Source organism: Microtus oregoni, unplaced genomic scaffold (assembly GCF_018167655.1).
Source record: "Microtus oregoni isolate MIOR12 unplaced genomic scaffold, Mior012 000040F_ref0000088, whole genome shotgun sequence".
NCBI lineage: Eukaryota > Metazoa > Chordata > Mammalia > Rodentia > Cricetidae > Microtus > Microtus oregoni.
The window spans coordinates 14,726,978-14,743,041 of record NW_024543207.1 but is presented as its reverse complement, the minus strand read 5'-3'; the positions used below and the strand labels follow the sequence as shown (position 1 = coordinate 14,743,041).

General features: G+C 42.7%; 1 protein-coding gene across 3 annotated transcripts in view; it reads right to left on the bottom strand.

The window, feature by feature from the left end:
• Ctnnd2 (catenin delta 2) overlaps positions 1-6,348 on the bottom strand; it is a 752,815-nt gene extending 746,467 nt beyond the window's left edge. For 2 of the 3 annotated variants that reach the window (XM_041632036.1, XM_041632037.1), the window contains exon 1: positions 6,163-6,348. In XM_041632036.1, the coding sequence (XP_041487970.1) occupies positions 6,163-6,199 (37 nt within the window). In that variant the 5' untranslated portion in view covers positions 6,200-6,348. The remainder of the gene's footprint in view (positions 1-6,162) is intronic. The other variant, XM_041632038.1, reaches the window with a different exon arrangement.
• Positions 6,349-16,064: the final 9,716 nt, after the last annotated feature.

The window sequence follows — 16,064 nt, the reverse complement described above, 5'->3', positions numbered from 1 at the left end:
GACACTATAACACCAGTCAGACCCTAACTCCAGTAAGTGAAATATGCTCAAGATAATAGCTGTCTTGGATCAGTATTTATGTGGTTTGGGAAGTTAGCCTGTGACATGATCCTTTTCATGGTCAATGTTTGTCACTTACAAGGCCATCCAATTAATTTTAGCTAAAAAAAAAAAAAAACTAACAAAAACTAACGTGGAGAGTAAGAAAGAAAACCTAACAGCAGTTACTTTTGAGTTCGCCATTCATAACTCAGTTGACTTTCATGGATCATCCTCACTATAACTCAGCCAAGGCAGTAGGCACTCCCCTGACAATTCCTCACAGAATGACAAAACAGCATGAAATATTTAAGGAACTCAACTACTAAATGAAATGCTGTGAACGCTTCCATGTCCTGAATTCTACGAAGCAGAATTCTTTATAGACTGTCCCAACAGGGAACACTTCTTTCTTACTGCTGACGCTTCCTTTCAGGTGAAGGGAACTTAATTAATGAAACACTTCTGGCCTCTGTCCAACCTTCCACTTTCTCTGCCTCTGAAGAACACAGGAAGGGGTTGCCTTGCTTCTTCCCTCTTGCTCTTCTGAACATACCCTTGTCTGCAGAGAGCAGAGCTGTGCTCTACCAACTCAGATGCAGCTAAGTCTCCAAGGGGAGGAAGAAAGAAGATGGACCAAGGACCTAGGATGTCACTCAGTGATCACACAAAGCTATGTTTAGTCCCTGCAGGGGATTCCTTCATCTTTCCCCCTTCTAATTCCCTAGCTTGCCCAGAACATCAGGGTAGGATTATTTATTTGGTTCCTTAGAGGCATTATTAATCAATATTTATGTTTACTTCATAATTTAAGATAAACTAAACTATTCTGTAATAATGTTGCTATATGTGTAAATGAGAGGAGGTATTTAATGAAGAGTTTCCTAAACCAACAGAACTAATTATATGTAACAGCTACAAATATGTATTTCACCAACATACATCTTTTAAATTTAATTTCTAAGGTTAGTTGTGATAATGACAATTATTAAAGAAATAAACCAATACTAATGAAAAAATCCCAGGTCTTACCTATGGAGAATAACCATCCTTACTAACTTCAACGACACAACTTCCAAGCCGTAATGACACTACCACTTTCTGAATGAAATATATTCATGCCACTTAAAAGTTGTAGAAATTTTTGACACACATATACCTGTACTGATTTTACCAAACATAATTGGCTCACCTGTTTAATTTGCTCAAAAACAAACAAAAAATAAAGCCAGTAATGCCTCTTACTTAGCATGCATTTTACTCTGAAAACATAATTGGCAGTTCTTACAACAAAACATAAATTTGAATATAAATAACCATGCTGATTGCCAAAATGCTTCCTCTACTGAAGACAAGCTAGTCTCTCCTGTCAGTCTCAGGGGTCACAGTCTCTAACAAATTCTACTACATATCCAAGTGTAGTGACCACAGAACTTGGGCTACAGAAGGTCACAGCTGCAGTGACTCTGGGGAATTCGATGATGCCAAAGAAGCCAGGAGGAAGCGGAGCCCACAGGGTCTTCACTGCAGATCCCTAGGATGAGGGAATGCACAACCATGACAACTGATGTCCAAGATGGCGCCAATGTGCACGCTCGGCTCCCTTTCTGATGACATCAGAGGATGCGGTCCCCTCTCCAAATAGTTTTTGTTGCTGTTTCCTTTTATTTCCTTACAATGATTTCTGCTGAGAATGGAGCTCTCTGCCTTTAAATTGAGCAGCTGGTTAATATCTGACCTCACGGATTGATGCTGATTAAACAGTCTATAATATTCACTGCACAACATTAATCTCTGTAGAAAATTTGATCTTAATCAGGAGGCTGACGTTAACAATAAGAAAGAATACCAAAGTCTTGAAATTTCTAATTACTGGGATATGGCAATCATTTAAAGAAATAGTGCTAGAAGATATAACTTAATTTCCTATACCATAATGATTATATAGATCAATAAGTAATAGGAAATATATATTGCAAGATAGGAAATTTGTCATTTTACATGTCAATCTACAAAATATAATATTACAATAGCGGGTATCTATAAAATAATAGTAAATAATGTCTAATTTTAGAGAAGATGGGAAACATTTAATGCCAATAATCTTATTCTAAAGCATACATCTTAATTAATAAGTAAAAAAAAACTACAAGCCATTTATTCACATAGTTTATATTCAAATCAAAATGTTGTGATAGTCTGCCTTACTGGACCCATTATACAGATAAATAAGCTGAGTCTTAGGCAAGCAGCTAAAAGACAACAGTTGACATTCACTCAAAAGCCAGTGTTCTCTCCATTAGAAGAGATATGAGACAGTGTTACATTATGTAAATTCAATTTTCTAATAACTTTCATTGCAGGTCATAAGTATACAGAAAAACTGAGCCATGCCCTACAACCTGTTTGTCACTGTTTTATGATTTTGAAATAGTGGTATGTATTGCAATATGTAATATATACAATCATAAAAAATAAGTTTAGCTTTCAGCAGACAACTTGACCAGAGACATGGTTGGATGCATGTGTAATACAGAAGGTTCTAGGAGTTACTCGCTCTCATTTTTTGTAACCCATCAAAAAACAATTGACACCGACTATAACTCCAATATCCTAATGTCTATGAGCCATTTCCTACAAATCAATTAGCCAAGATAAAGACCTTGAAATCACCTCACCTGCCGTGTAATTAAAAGAAGAAGAATTTGAGTTATTGTCATCCCTTATTTTGTTATGAGTCATAATTTAAGCAACTAAAATCACAGAATGATAAAATATTTCTATGAGTTCCCTGTGTTGGAGGTACTGTTTGTGAACATAATTGGATTCATTAAACCTAACCAGGCAGTTTATTAATCAGTAGGCTGGATTGGCAGACAATGGGATGGAAACTATGTATGGCATGTTTAATACTCTACAGGCATATAAAAAGCTGCTACTTTGGCATGTAATCAGATAAACTTGAAGCTAGCAACAAGAATCGTGAACTGTTTTACTGATATTAACTTTTCACACACAACACACACCTCATGAAGCCATGGAAGAACTTCACTTTTGGAATGCGGACAATGACAACCCTCTTGCAAGCCAGTGGGAGGATTTGGATCTAAAGTTTACTTACTCATTAGCCCAGTCAGCAGAAACCCATTGTGCGACACCTTCAACCAAACTACTGGCTTAAATAAAATAACTGTGCAATGCATGTTTGTGTTGTATTCATAGTTTGAATCTGAGCTTAAATACGTCCTACTATGTGGAATCTTCTTAGGAGTGAAAACTATGTCAGGAAGAGGAACACAAGCCTCACTTTCCGCTAAAAGGGACAGCACCATTCCTAAAGAGAAACCGCCAAGAAGGGCGTGTCCAATTCTATTCATAATGGGGAGGACAGAAGGTGCATTCTGGGGAAGTCTGAGATGTAACATGTTCTATTTTGATTTCAGTTGGCTTGTTGCAACTAGACATACCCATCCATACAAAGAATATGTGGTTTTATAGACAAATTACTATAAATCACTTCCAACTTAAAAGTGATGGTTTTTCTTTATAAGAAGGACCTGTCTAAATACAAGAGCACTGTGCAAAACTGTTTAACAATTCCAAATGTGTGTCCGACATCAAAGAGTTACATTTTGAGGAGAGGCATTACCCATTCAATTAAGTGCACGAAGAGATAGATACTTGGAGAACACTATAAGTTTATTTTTCAATTTTACATCCCATTATGAAAGTGATATTATTCTTAGAAAATATTGAACAAAACTACAAATTGCCTTTTCCAACTAATATTATTTGAATTTCATTTTTTTCCTCTCTGTGATGAACTACTGAACTGGGAGGAAGAACCGGTGACTTCTGTTGTACTGTGTAAGACGCAGAGTGGCTGGCAATGCAGTAATTCGACTGTGTGTGACTTTTATTATAAACAATGCAAACATCAGTGACATCTACAATGACTGGGTTTTACAACTGCACAAACACATACAGAATTAAATAACCCCTTTCAGCAAGACTAGGGCAGTTTCATTACAGCAACCACCTCATGCACTTGCTGCAACTGCCATTCAGTTAGGTGCTATCGTTTCCAACCCACAGTATGGAAAGCCTCGTGCCCAGCACCTGCTCCCTGAAGGTGCACAGGGCTACACAGTGGTGTCAACTAGACTCTAAGAACCATGGTTCAGACTGAAACACTAGACTTGAAGAGAGGGAATGGAAGAAGGGAAAAAGGCATCCCTCCTCCTCCCTCTAAGGCATGCTTCTGAGAGAAACTGTACATTCGTATAATGCAAGGACGGCAACAGTGTGCCCCAAGAGCTCCTGTAAAGTTCCCAAAATGTGAATAAAGGTGAAAGTACAGCATGTTGGTAGAAAGAAGCACAGCGCTCCCTTAACTTGAGCAGTGAAGCCTCTGGCGGTACAGCGCCCGCCATGCACACTTGTTATTGGTATAATTACAGTCGTTCTAAATTTCAACAACTAATTCCAAACACAGCCATCTTCATTCAAGCCCCGAGACCTTGCGACCCACAGACCAGTAAGCATACTGTTCAACATTAACAATGGATTCTGTCTGGCACAGAGAAACACTAAAGAAAGAGACATCCGGGAGTTGAAAGCAGCTAGTCCATACACGAGGATTCTTGCCCCTATTGGTCATACTTTCCACAGATCGGATCTTCCAAATCATGCACAGACCTATTTCGGCAATCCAAAAGGAGTCATATCAAACAGTCTTTCATGGGGTTTTTAGTAGTGTGACTGGGAAGCCTTCTAATTATGTAGATTCATCCCCACCAGCAGACATGAACTAAACTACCATCAGTGGAAGGGCGCACAATGAGGTAACTCATAGGCATGGCAACACCTCCCCATTTTCATGGAAGTCAATGCAGAAAATTCCCAACACCTTACATATCCGTCACACAGTTCCTAAAAGTGAACTGTCCGTCATGCTTACCAGGCCTGGTTTTTGCTCATTACATATCTCTTTTCTAAGGCAACATATTTGTTTGAGAACATTAGGCATGCATATTTATAAAGCCTCACAGAGCTAAAGCACATCAGATCAGTTCAAATGAGGGAAATACAAACCCCCTTGCAAGCACAGCCTCCCCCATTATCCTCTTCTTCCACACCCTTCATTACCCCGGTGTTTACAGTGATACGCAACTTTGGGCATTTGGGAAATAAGTGGGTCTTCGTGGAAAATCCAGAGATAAACACCCCCTAAGCCCCCCAAGTCTATTTTCCGACCCCCACCCTAAGACCAAGGAGGTTGTACCTCCTTCCTAACGACTTTATTCTGAACAGAGTGGCTCAAACCTGCTGAGTAGCAATCGATAAGAACACATTACACACCAGAAGAAGAGGAAGGTCGGGTGGGAGGAGAGCGACGCGCAGCTTTGCTTTCAGCCATTAATTACGAATCACCCAAATATCGCTGCGCGGATCTCCCAAGCACAAGCACCCTTGCCAAACCTGGCTGTCAGGCAGCGCTTTCCAGAGCCTCGCTATCTATTGTCAGGGCAGAGAAGCCCCGGAAGCCTGTGAATCCCTCTGAAAATGCGTCCTCGGAAACGCTAAATATAGACCAAAGGGGTCTGGGTCTGGCGAGCAGCGGGAGACTGAAGAAACGGCCATGGACGCATATGACCAAGTCTTTCCATTTTGTTCTAGCCAAACATCGTAATGACATTGAACATAAGGGCAAAAGACTGGAAGGAAGTCTTCCCCACCCCCACCCCCTCTTCTCCCCGTATATTAGGGACGTCATGAATGCAACCGGGTTGCTCTGGAGGGTGGCGGGGAGCAGTCGGTGTTGCCCTATATACGCGTCCTCCGGGGGAGAGGGGCGGCAGGGAGGGGAGCACGCGGAGAAGCCACTTGGTAACAGCTCCAAGAAAGACACTGGCCCCGGACCCCGTTCCGGGTAGAGCAGTCTTCGGAAAGGGGAACCGGCGCGATCGCAACCGTCCCCGGAGGCAGACAGCACCCCTCAGCCGCCGCCACCACCACCCCTGGCCCGGCCGGCGGCAAAGAACCAACCCCCACCGGAGGTAAGCAAGAGGACGACGCCCGGAGGATGCGCCCGGCTCCAGCAGCTCAGCGAAGGCAACTCACCGAACGGCGCGGCGCCCGACTGCTTCCTGGCGAACATGCACCCGCCGCCACAGACAGCTCCTCAGTCGGGGGAAAGGCGTGCGCGCCGCCGCCCGGCTTCAGAGCAAGGTCCTGACCTTGCCCAGCTGCAGCATCCTCCGCTTTTGTTGTCGGAGCGCGGCCGCGGGACAAGTGATGCTGGCGGGGAGCAGGGGCGAGCGCGGCGGGCGAGAGGCGGCTCCCGACGCGAGTGCGCAGCGCCCGGCCCGGCCGCCCCTCAGAGCGCGGAGAGCGTAGCGCCCCCTGCCCGACTCCACGGGCGCCGCGGGCTGCTCGGGCTTCCGCGGGGCTCCCCGGGTTCGGCCCGGGCTCCCAAGCCGCCGCGCCCGCCGCTCCGCTCGGCCGCTTGCCGCCGCGGGGGCGAGCCTGGGCCGCCCTGGCGCCCGGCGCCGAGCGCTCCCGAGCTGCGCCCTGCGCGCGGCCCGCGCCACCTGTGCCGCCGCCGCCGCCGCCGCCGCCGCCGAGAGCGAGGCTCCTCCCGCCGCGCGCAGCAGCTCAGCCCCCGGCTCAGCCCCGGCGGCCGACTCTGGCGCCTGGCTAGTGAGCGAGCGTCCGCCCCGCCGCCGCCGAAAGCTGCCCCGGGTGCGGAGCATGCCCAGTGCCGCCGAGAGAGCGCGGCGCTTCGCCACGCGAATTCCACTTCTGGTTTTCACGGCGGCAGCCACAGCAGCAGAGAGGGGAGGAGGAGGCGGAGCAGGTTGGGAGAGGGCTGAGCATCCTCGGGTACGCGAGGCACAGGGGTTAGTACAGGTGTGGAGACTCTGGCGGGCCAGATGCCAGTCTGTAAACGGGTGACGATGGAGGGGTTCTAGACTACCTTGAGAGTTAAGGAGAGCACCAAGCCAGCCTTGTGAGCTAGTGGATGGGGATGAAGATGGATGCTCTTGCAGATTCTAGGGTTCCAAAGAGAAGATTGCGTGACGTCTGTGAGGTTCTCTTTACAGAGTCGGCCCCGTTTCCACCACCTCCAGTGTTCTGATTATGTTTTTATCACAGATACTCTCTCCTTATGCAAACTCAGTCTGGTTTCAAATCTGGTATGTAGGTGAACTTCCTGCTAGAAACAGCCTTGTCTGATCTAGAGCTTTAAAGACTGTCGATTTCTCCTCGTCCTCGTGTCACTTCTTACCCAGATGTCCTCTTCTGCACATCCACCATTTTTCCTTTTCGTCTTCCCATTGTCCCGTGCTAAAATGGAAACTTCGTTCCTCTTCCACAGACCCCAGGGAAGCCTGTGCAGCTTTCTCCATTTCCACTTGAGTTATCCATATGTCTCTCGATAGCCATTGGCCCACAGAGGGAGAAATCTAGCAAGCAAAATCACACTTTGGAAAACAAGACAGGCGTCACGTGCCAAGGCAGGTCATCAGGCCTTTCTCCTATGCCCCTGTGCTGCAGACTTCTTAAGTGGCAAAGTCCAAGAGTCACATTCAGGACAAATACTTCTCGTAATTATCCCGCTACTCATCACCCTAGACCCTGAAGATCCCACATTCCACTCCACCCCTTCCTAGGACCAGTTTCGTGCTTATTACAGGAAGCACGAACTTGTAATAAGAGGAGTGGCTCGTCCCAGCTTCCGTAATCTCAGGGCCATTCCTATTCAGCTTGCAAGAGATTATCCAAGTATTAAAACTGAGCTATCCTCTTTTATTCTCTGGAGTTAAAGCCTGAGACAAATGTAACGGAAAGTTAAACAGATTAAGCAAGCTAAGGAACAAACCGAAGATAGAGCAATGGCAGTCATTCCTCTGACCTCAGATAGACTAGGTCTCACTTGCAGAAAGCAGTTCTCCAGTGTGGGGACTACTTAGAAGCTGATGACATAGTCTGTTTCTTGCGAGGGAAGACCTATGGTCATTTATAGGTGTTATTTACATCAGCTCCAATTGCATTTGGGACTTGTTCATCTGGAGGAGAGCAGACCCCAGAAATCCTCCAGTCTCCAGGACCCCACACTACTGGGATTACAGGCGTGAGTGTGGGCTCAACAGGCTTTTGGTGCGGGTGCTGAGATCCGAACTCGGATTCCCCCGGTTGTAGAACAAACACACTTACCCAGCCATCTCTGCGCCACTTGTTTTTCTAAACCTTATGTACTTCAGCTTAGTAAATCTGTGGGGAGAGGGGAAAGGTTAGGCAAATTCAGTCATTGTATGTAGCAGGTGCACAGATTCTATCCTCAAACGTAAGCACTATTTTATGTCCCAGCAGACTCAGTGTGAGAAAATGATCTTCCAAAGCCCTTGTTCGAGTTGTTTATTCTGTTTTCTTTCCTCTTTTTGTGAGCAATTGCAAAATTCCCATTGGCTGATTGTGCACCGTGGCAACCCCACTAACAGTCCCCGCAGAAGTTCCTGTGGTGGGTGTGGGATACTTAAGAAACAGAAATGCTCTGGACTACATTGATTTAATTTACTCTCTGCTGCATTTCATTGAAACACTTATGATTTCTATTCTTTCAGAATAATTTGTAACTGGAGATATTATTAAATTCACAATTAGATAATTTTGAAAAGTAAGACGTAATGCCGCTGTGTGCTGCCGAGTCTGGCATGACTCACTGCTGCCATCTTTTGCCTCCTGCTTTGGAGCAAGCAGTATCCTAAATTCGCACATCCACTATGAATTCAGAAAATGGTTATTCTGTTTGTTTCAAATTATGGCGATCAATGCTAAAGGAAAACACGTAATTGTTGCTCTACGGTTTGCACATTAGTAGAGCAATGAGTTACAGAAATCACATCGAAAAGCAACACATGTATCTTGATTTTTTTCCAAATCAACTTAACATTTGGAGTAAATATATTTTTAAATGGGAGTTTGACTTATGTTTTGAGAATAAAATATAACAACGCACAACATTTTATAAAGTCATATATCATATTTCAGAGTTCAAAATATGCCGATTTTAGAAAAGGTGTTATCTTTATATTAGTAAATTGTTATCTTGGTCATGAAAGCTAGAAAATAATGGCTTGCCATTTCTAAAGTTTTGGTTACCTGTTGATAAACAAAGCTATTGACATTGGGAAGTATAACTGAATGTCAATACGGATAACTCCTTAAAAGAGACTAGAGAGATGTCTCAGAGGTTAAAAGTGCAGGCCAGGTGGTGATGGCACACAACAAAGCAAGTTCCAGGACAGGCTCCAAAGCTATGGAGAAACACTCTCTGGGGAAAGGGGGGTGGAGGGAGGGAAGTAGGGAGGGACAGAGGGATGGGGGAGGGAGAGAGTTGGAGGGAGGAACAGAACAGAGGGAGAGAGCAGGAGGAAGGGAGGGAGGGGGTTGGAGGGACAGAATGGAGAGAGAGAGAGAGAACTGGGGAGGGAGGGAGGGAGAAAGAGAGAGAATACATGCTGCTCTTGTAAAGGACCTAAGTTTGGTTCCAGTCCCTATGTGGCACAGCCCACAGCCACCTGTAACTCAAGTTTTAGAAGATCTGATGTCTGCTTCTGACCACCACAGACACTGCATTCCCTTGCAGACACATGCATACATATACATTATTAAAACATAATTAAATCTTTTTAAAAAATCATGATTTAAATTCTACAATGAAGGATCCATGCAGTAACCCATCAGAGCAATCATGACCTGTGATTTATATGATGCATGCAAACAATAGCAAACATGAAAGATACCGCACCTTACTTTAGACCATTACTTTATTTTTGCGGACTTCAGGGGGGAAAATCAAAATATAATAGTGGTTAACTAATTTTCATTAACCACACTTCTGAAGGCCGACGCGGGGGTCATATCGCCATTCTATTAAAAAGTTTGCACTCCAAGTAGAGTGTCCTTTATGGCCACTGAAGCTTATATGATAGGGACACTCTTTTATTTGTTCATTCAGAAAATGTTTATTGAGTATCTATTGTGGTTTACTACTGGGATAAATTTGCAGAATCAATGAGCAACAATCAAGCTGATGATGAATTCCCTATGACTTAAACTACAGTTTTTGGACGAGAATAGAAGAGAGCATCCAAGGAGAAGATCCAGCAGTGACTATGATGGAAAACATCCTCCTTCTTGCTTGCATGTGTGCTGGCTATGTGGTGCTGTGAGTCACTGATTCATTCCCATCTCCTAACGTTTCCTAGCTGTTCATCTCTCTTCTGCTAGTTATGTTTACTAACCCAGGACATGGGAGATGTGTTAGTTGCATTTCTATTGCTGGGCCAAAATCCATAACCAAGGCAACTTATAAAAGGAAGCTTTTAGTTGGACTTATTGTTCCAGAGGGTCAGAGTACATGAATGCATGGTGGCAGGAAAAGCTGGGAGCTCCTTGAACTGCAAGAACAGAGAGAGAGAGAGAGAGAGAGAGAGAGAGAGAGAGAGAGAGAGAGAATGCAGAATGATGAGGCTCTTTTGAAACCTTAAACCCTGCACTCTACCCCAGTAACATATGTCCTCCATTAAAGCCACATATAGCAGGTCTTTCTTGTTGAACTTTATTTGGACTTCCAGCCCCAACATGATACAGAGACTTACTATTAATTATGAAAGCTTGTTCTTAGTTCCAAGTTGCTGTGGGATAATGCTCTTGTACCCTGTAAAGATTTGTCACTTATATCAGTTTAATAAAACACTGATTGACCAGTAGCCAGGCAGGAAGTCTAGGCAGGGCAACCAGACTAGGAGAATTCTGGAAAGAGGAAAGGCTCAGTCTGCAGTCATCAGAGGGACACAGAGGAAACAAAATGAGAATGCCTCACTAATAAAAGGTACCAAGCCACGTGGCTAACATAGACAAAAATTATGGATTAATTTAAGTTATAAGACCTAGTTAATAATAAGCCTGAGCTAATAGGCTAAATGATTTATGATTGGTGTTTCTCTGTGTGTTTCTCGGGGACTGAATGGCTGCAGAACTGGGCAGGACAGAAACTTCCATCTACACCAGCTAGTTCTTACTGCTTAAATTAACCCTTTTCTATGAATCTACATTTTACCTCTCCTCAGTACCATCCATCCATCTGGCTCTGCATCTTTCTTCCTTCCAGAAGTCCTACCTATCCTCTCCTGCCTAGCTATTGATTGCTCAGCTTTTTATTAAGCCAGCCACAATGTCACATTTTCATACAGTGTAATCAAATAACCTGCAACAGCCTCACCTTCTAATCCTTCCCAAACAGCCACCTAACGGAGTTCAAGTATTCAAACATAAGCGCCTATGGGGTCCATTATCATTTAAACCACCAAAGGTAGCATGGAGAAGAAATAGTATCTGAAATTCTAACATAAAACCAGGAAAGGTCATATTAGCTTAAGAGCCGAGTTTCTTTGATACACAATGAAGCCAGTACTTACACTGACAGGAAGACTTGGGACTCAGTGAGGGGAGTCTAATAAACACACTTGCAAGAATGAAGGTCATAATTGGTACTGAAATCTCTGAATTCTGTATGGTCTGGTCAGATGTAGAAAGGATACATATTAGTCATTAAAAATGAACTGTGGTTTAGGAACTAGCCCAACAGGGATTGATAACTTTTCTGCATTTACAAAAATACACCAGAAATGAGGCTGGACACACAGTATTACCCCCACTGTCATCAAGGGAATGGAAATTTTCCTGGATGCTAAAACGCACCCTGTGGTGAGTATTTTTATTTGGATTTATGGATAAGTGAAGGCATGGTGGCAGGAACATAAAAACTCCTTCGAGATTCTATCTTACACATGTCAGAATGGGTGAGATAGGTAAAACAGGTGACAGCTCATGCTGGGAAGGATATAGAACGAGAGGAACACTCACTCATCCATTGCTGGTAGAAGTGCAACCTTGTATAATCACTGTCAAAATCAGTGTGATGGTAGATCCTCCGGAAGATGGAAATTGATCTATCTTAAGATCCAGCTAAATCATTCTTGGGCATATACCCAAAAGGCTCTACCTCCTGCTTCTCAATTTGTTATAGAAAGAAATTACAGATAGCCAAGATGTCCATCAATGAATGATGGATAAATAAAATGTGGTACAATATTCAGTCATTAAGAATAAAACCATAAAATTTGCATGTAAATGAATCAAAATAGAAAAAAATCATATTGATTGAGGTAACCAGACACAGTAAGACAAATAATATGCTGTGTATTTACATATATATACATATATATGTATATATATACATATATATATGTATATATATATAATCTAATATAAATTGACAAATAATGGGGGAGATAGAGCCCCAACTGGCCATCTCTTGTCACCAAATGAAGCTTCTGGTGCTCAGAATGCATTAAATCTAATTGAATTGTTAGACAAAGAGACCCCAAGGGAGCTCCCAAATAACCCAGGCCATTGCCAAGGCTTTTTGTTGTTGTCCTCAAACTGACAGTAAGGCACTATTACTGAAATCAGCACCTACAAAACTCATTAAACATGGAGAAGTTGAGTTGGGGCATAGCTAGAGACTTCACCCCTACTGACCAGAGTTTAAAGTACTGGGATGTGCTACCAGAAGTGAAAGGTGAACACCGATGCAGCTACTTTGTCTTCGATCTACTATAAAGACCTGCCTGCAATGTGCACTAGTGCATTATTGGCACAAAGCTTGTGGGAGTAATCAAACAATACCTGATTGTGTTTGATCCACTCCATGAGATGGAACCCATCACCTATTCTGTACAAATGACCAAGAACCTGAGTAAGGACAGTCCAAGGACGTAGGGTAAAACTAAATGCTATTGTTCTGTTAAAGGAACATAAAATGACTCCCAATGATGTTGTAATAGGAGTGGCGGGGCTGCATCCCCAGCACCCAGGCCACCTGCTAGCTTATGCCCCAAAATAATTACACGGACACTGTATTCTTTTAAACACTGCTTGGCCCATTAACTCTAGCCCTTACAGGCTAACTCTCATATCCCGATTAACCCATCTCTAATAATCTGTGTAGCATCAGTCTTACCGGGAAAGATTCTAGCCTACGTCCATACTGGGTCTGAGCTTCATGCGTCTGCCTCAGAGAGCAGAGCTATCGCGTCTGCCCAGGAGAGGGGAGCATGCCATCTCTGAGCTCACTTCCTCTTCCTGCCAGCATTCTGTTTTGTTTACTCCACCCACCTATGTTCTAACCTATCAGGGCAAGCAGTTTCTTTATTTAATTAACAAATGACCTTCCTCCATCCCAATGACATTGTTCTATGAGTGTCTCTCTCAGCCACCATCAAAGAAGCTTCCTCCTGCAGTAGATGGAAACAAATACAGAGACATGATGAAGTCCAGAGAGCTAGAGAACTTGGGAAACTCAACCCTAAGTGGGATGTCTTCACCAACCCCCTTTCTACAGAGCTCAGGGAACCCTACAAAAGCAGAGCCATAAAAACTGTAAGAGCCAGAGAAGATTGAGGACAGCAAGGAAACGAAGCCTTCTAAACACAGCAAGAAGTATCGACACTCACGTGAACTCCCTGAGGCTGCTGTGATGGCATGCATAAGGCCTCCATGGATCTGTGCCAAAATGGGGTACCAGCACTTCATCCCTAGCCCAGAAACTACCTCCGATTGATAACTTCTTCCAAATGAAACATTAGTTCTCTTCAACAGTCTCACTGGGGATACAAACCATTCTTAGGGTTTAATGAGGTTTATGTCCCCACAACTCTGAGTAGATGGCTGAACAAAATGAACCCAGTGTCACCTCTGGAGGTTCTTTGCCTCATATTGATTTGTCAGGACATTTGTTTGTTTGTTTGTTTTGCCTTACAGGTCCTTTGCATATATATTATGATTTCTGGTTTTGGGCTTTTTTATGGGATTATTATGCAAGTAAACATGTATCTCTGCCTCTATATGTAGTTCTTGTGTGATTTCTTTTGCTCTTTTTATACTGTTTGATTCTTTTATCCTATTTTAGATTGTTTGTTTTTGTTTTATATGATTTTATTTTTTATTATTATTCCGTAGATGCCTGTTTATTTTTTAAGGAAACACAGAAAGGGTTTGAATGTAGATGGAGGAAAAGTGGGGTGATCTAGAAGGATTTGAGGGGCACAAAACTGTGATCAGAATTTATTGTATGAAAAACATCTATTTTCAGTAAAAGAAAACTAAAAAACCATGTTTCTTCCTCTTACTGTAGATATATAGTGTATTTTCTCACATGTATTTTCCCTTAAATCAAAATTAATTTTTTTTCCATTGAAAGAAGTTGTTGGTATGGTCTGAAACCCCGTGTGTTAGAGTGAAGGCCAGCGCACAGCAGCATGTGATGCAATGTGTTTGTTAACTGATCCAGTCCTGTGCGTAAAAAGCCTGCTTCAGTGATTATTTTACCATCTTCCCTAACGGATAGTTTTTCCCCCTCCGGCATAGGTCAGCTTTATGTTTTCCACCCACGCAAATGCTACTTCCAAGATGGTGTACAGAGCACAGCATGCAGTGAATCAACTCATTACAATAAAGCCTTTCAATGTCCCGTTTTATCACCTACAATAAGCACAACACTGTTCCCAATCTTCTGTGAGTCTGAAATGAGTGAATCAGTACTTCACAAGCAAATGCCGCGTGCCTGGACGTGGAAATGGTTAATAACTCGTGGTTGGTATGAACAATGACATTGAAATGTCCTTTACTGCTGTTGTCTTGGTCTTGCTGCAACAAAACACACTTATTACATTTTTTTTTGTTTAGGACAGGGGTAATATGCAATACTGCAACGAACTATTTTCATATTCATTTATTTCAAATAAGCATTAGCTGAATGTCTCCTACATACAAGCAATTATATCATGCAGATTAATGATGAGATTTCATAATCAGTTCCACTGTGCAGACTAGCTCTGTTAAATGCTTTCACTGAATCTAAAGGAGTTAAAAGGGGAAAATCTATGACTCAAGAAACTTATCTATTTTGCTATATTTTATGATGTCATACATATTTAGATGCTTTTGTTTCTTCTGTATTAGTCCATCACTCTGATTTATTCACTGATACAGAATCAAATGAGATTCATATTTTAAAAGAAAGTTGTTTCTCTACATAGGATATATAGAAGTGATATTATATGCTTTTTGAAATGAAATTTGTATTTTTGAAGTGTGTATATTATTAAACATTTTGTTTCATTTGTTGTAAAATCAGCAAGTTCTTACCTAAATAAAATGGAAATTTCAAAAATTTATGAAAAAGCAAGATCACTTGGCATAATCATCTCATATTTTTTCTTAAATTGAGACATAATATAAAAAGCATATCCTTGTATTCACTTAAAACCATATTTCTATACTTTCAAATTGCTTCTAGCATGCTTCTATTCCAAAGCAAGACCATCCCTTAATATCTAGTTTCCATTCCATATCTTGTTTTACATGCCAACAAAACATCCAGTGGAGACTTTTCTCAATCATTTTAAAAGATAAGTGTTTTATTTGTGACATAGTTCGGCTTTCTGTTGCTAGGGAGGATGGACCACCTTGTGGCAGATCTCCATCCCTGCTGGGTATAAGTAGAAGTCTTGAATGGAGAATAGTAATATTCCCAGAAAGCACATGAGCCTTGCTGAAGCAGGAAGAGCTAGAGGAGCCAAGATCCCAGACAACAAAATGTGCAGGGCAGAGCTGAGGTTACAGTCTTCTCTTCCACAGGAGTCTCTGCCAGTCCAGAGCAGTGGAAGAGGCTGGGTTCCTAGGGAGAGAGCCATTGTTTAATGTTGCCTGAGGTCTTGCTCCTCTCACTGTTTACAGAACAAGAATGGTGTGTGTTTATGGGGGGAGGGACAGCTCAGATCAGTGGAGTCCCTGAGAGCAAAGGTATGTCTTCTGCCTGGAAAAAAGTAGAAAGAGCATGAGACCTTTGAGGCAAATGTCCACAGTGTGTATACATGTGGCCTACTACTTAG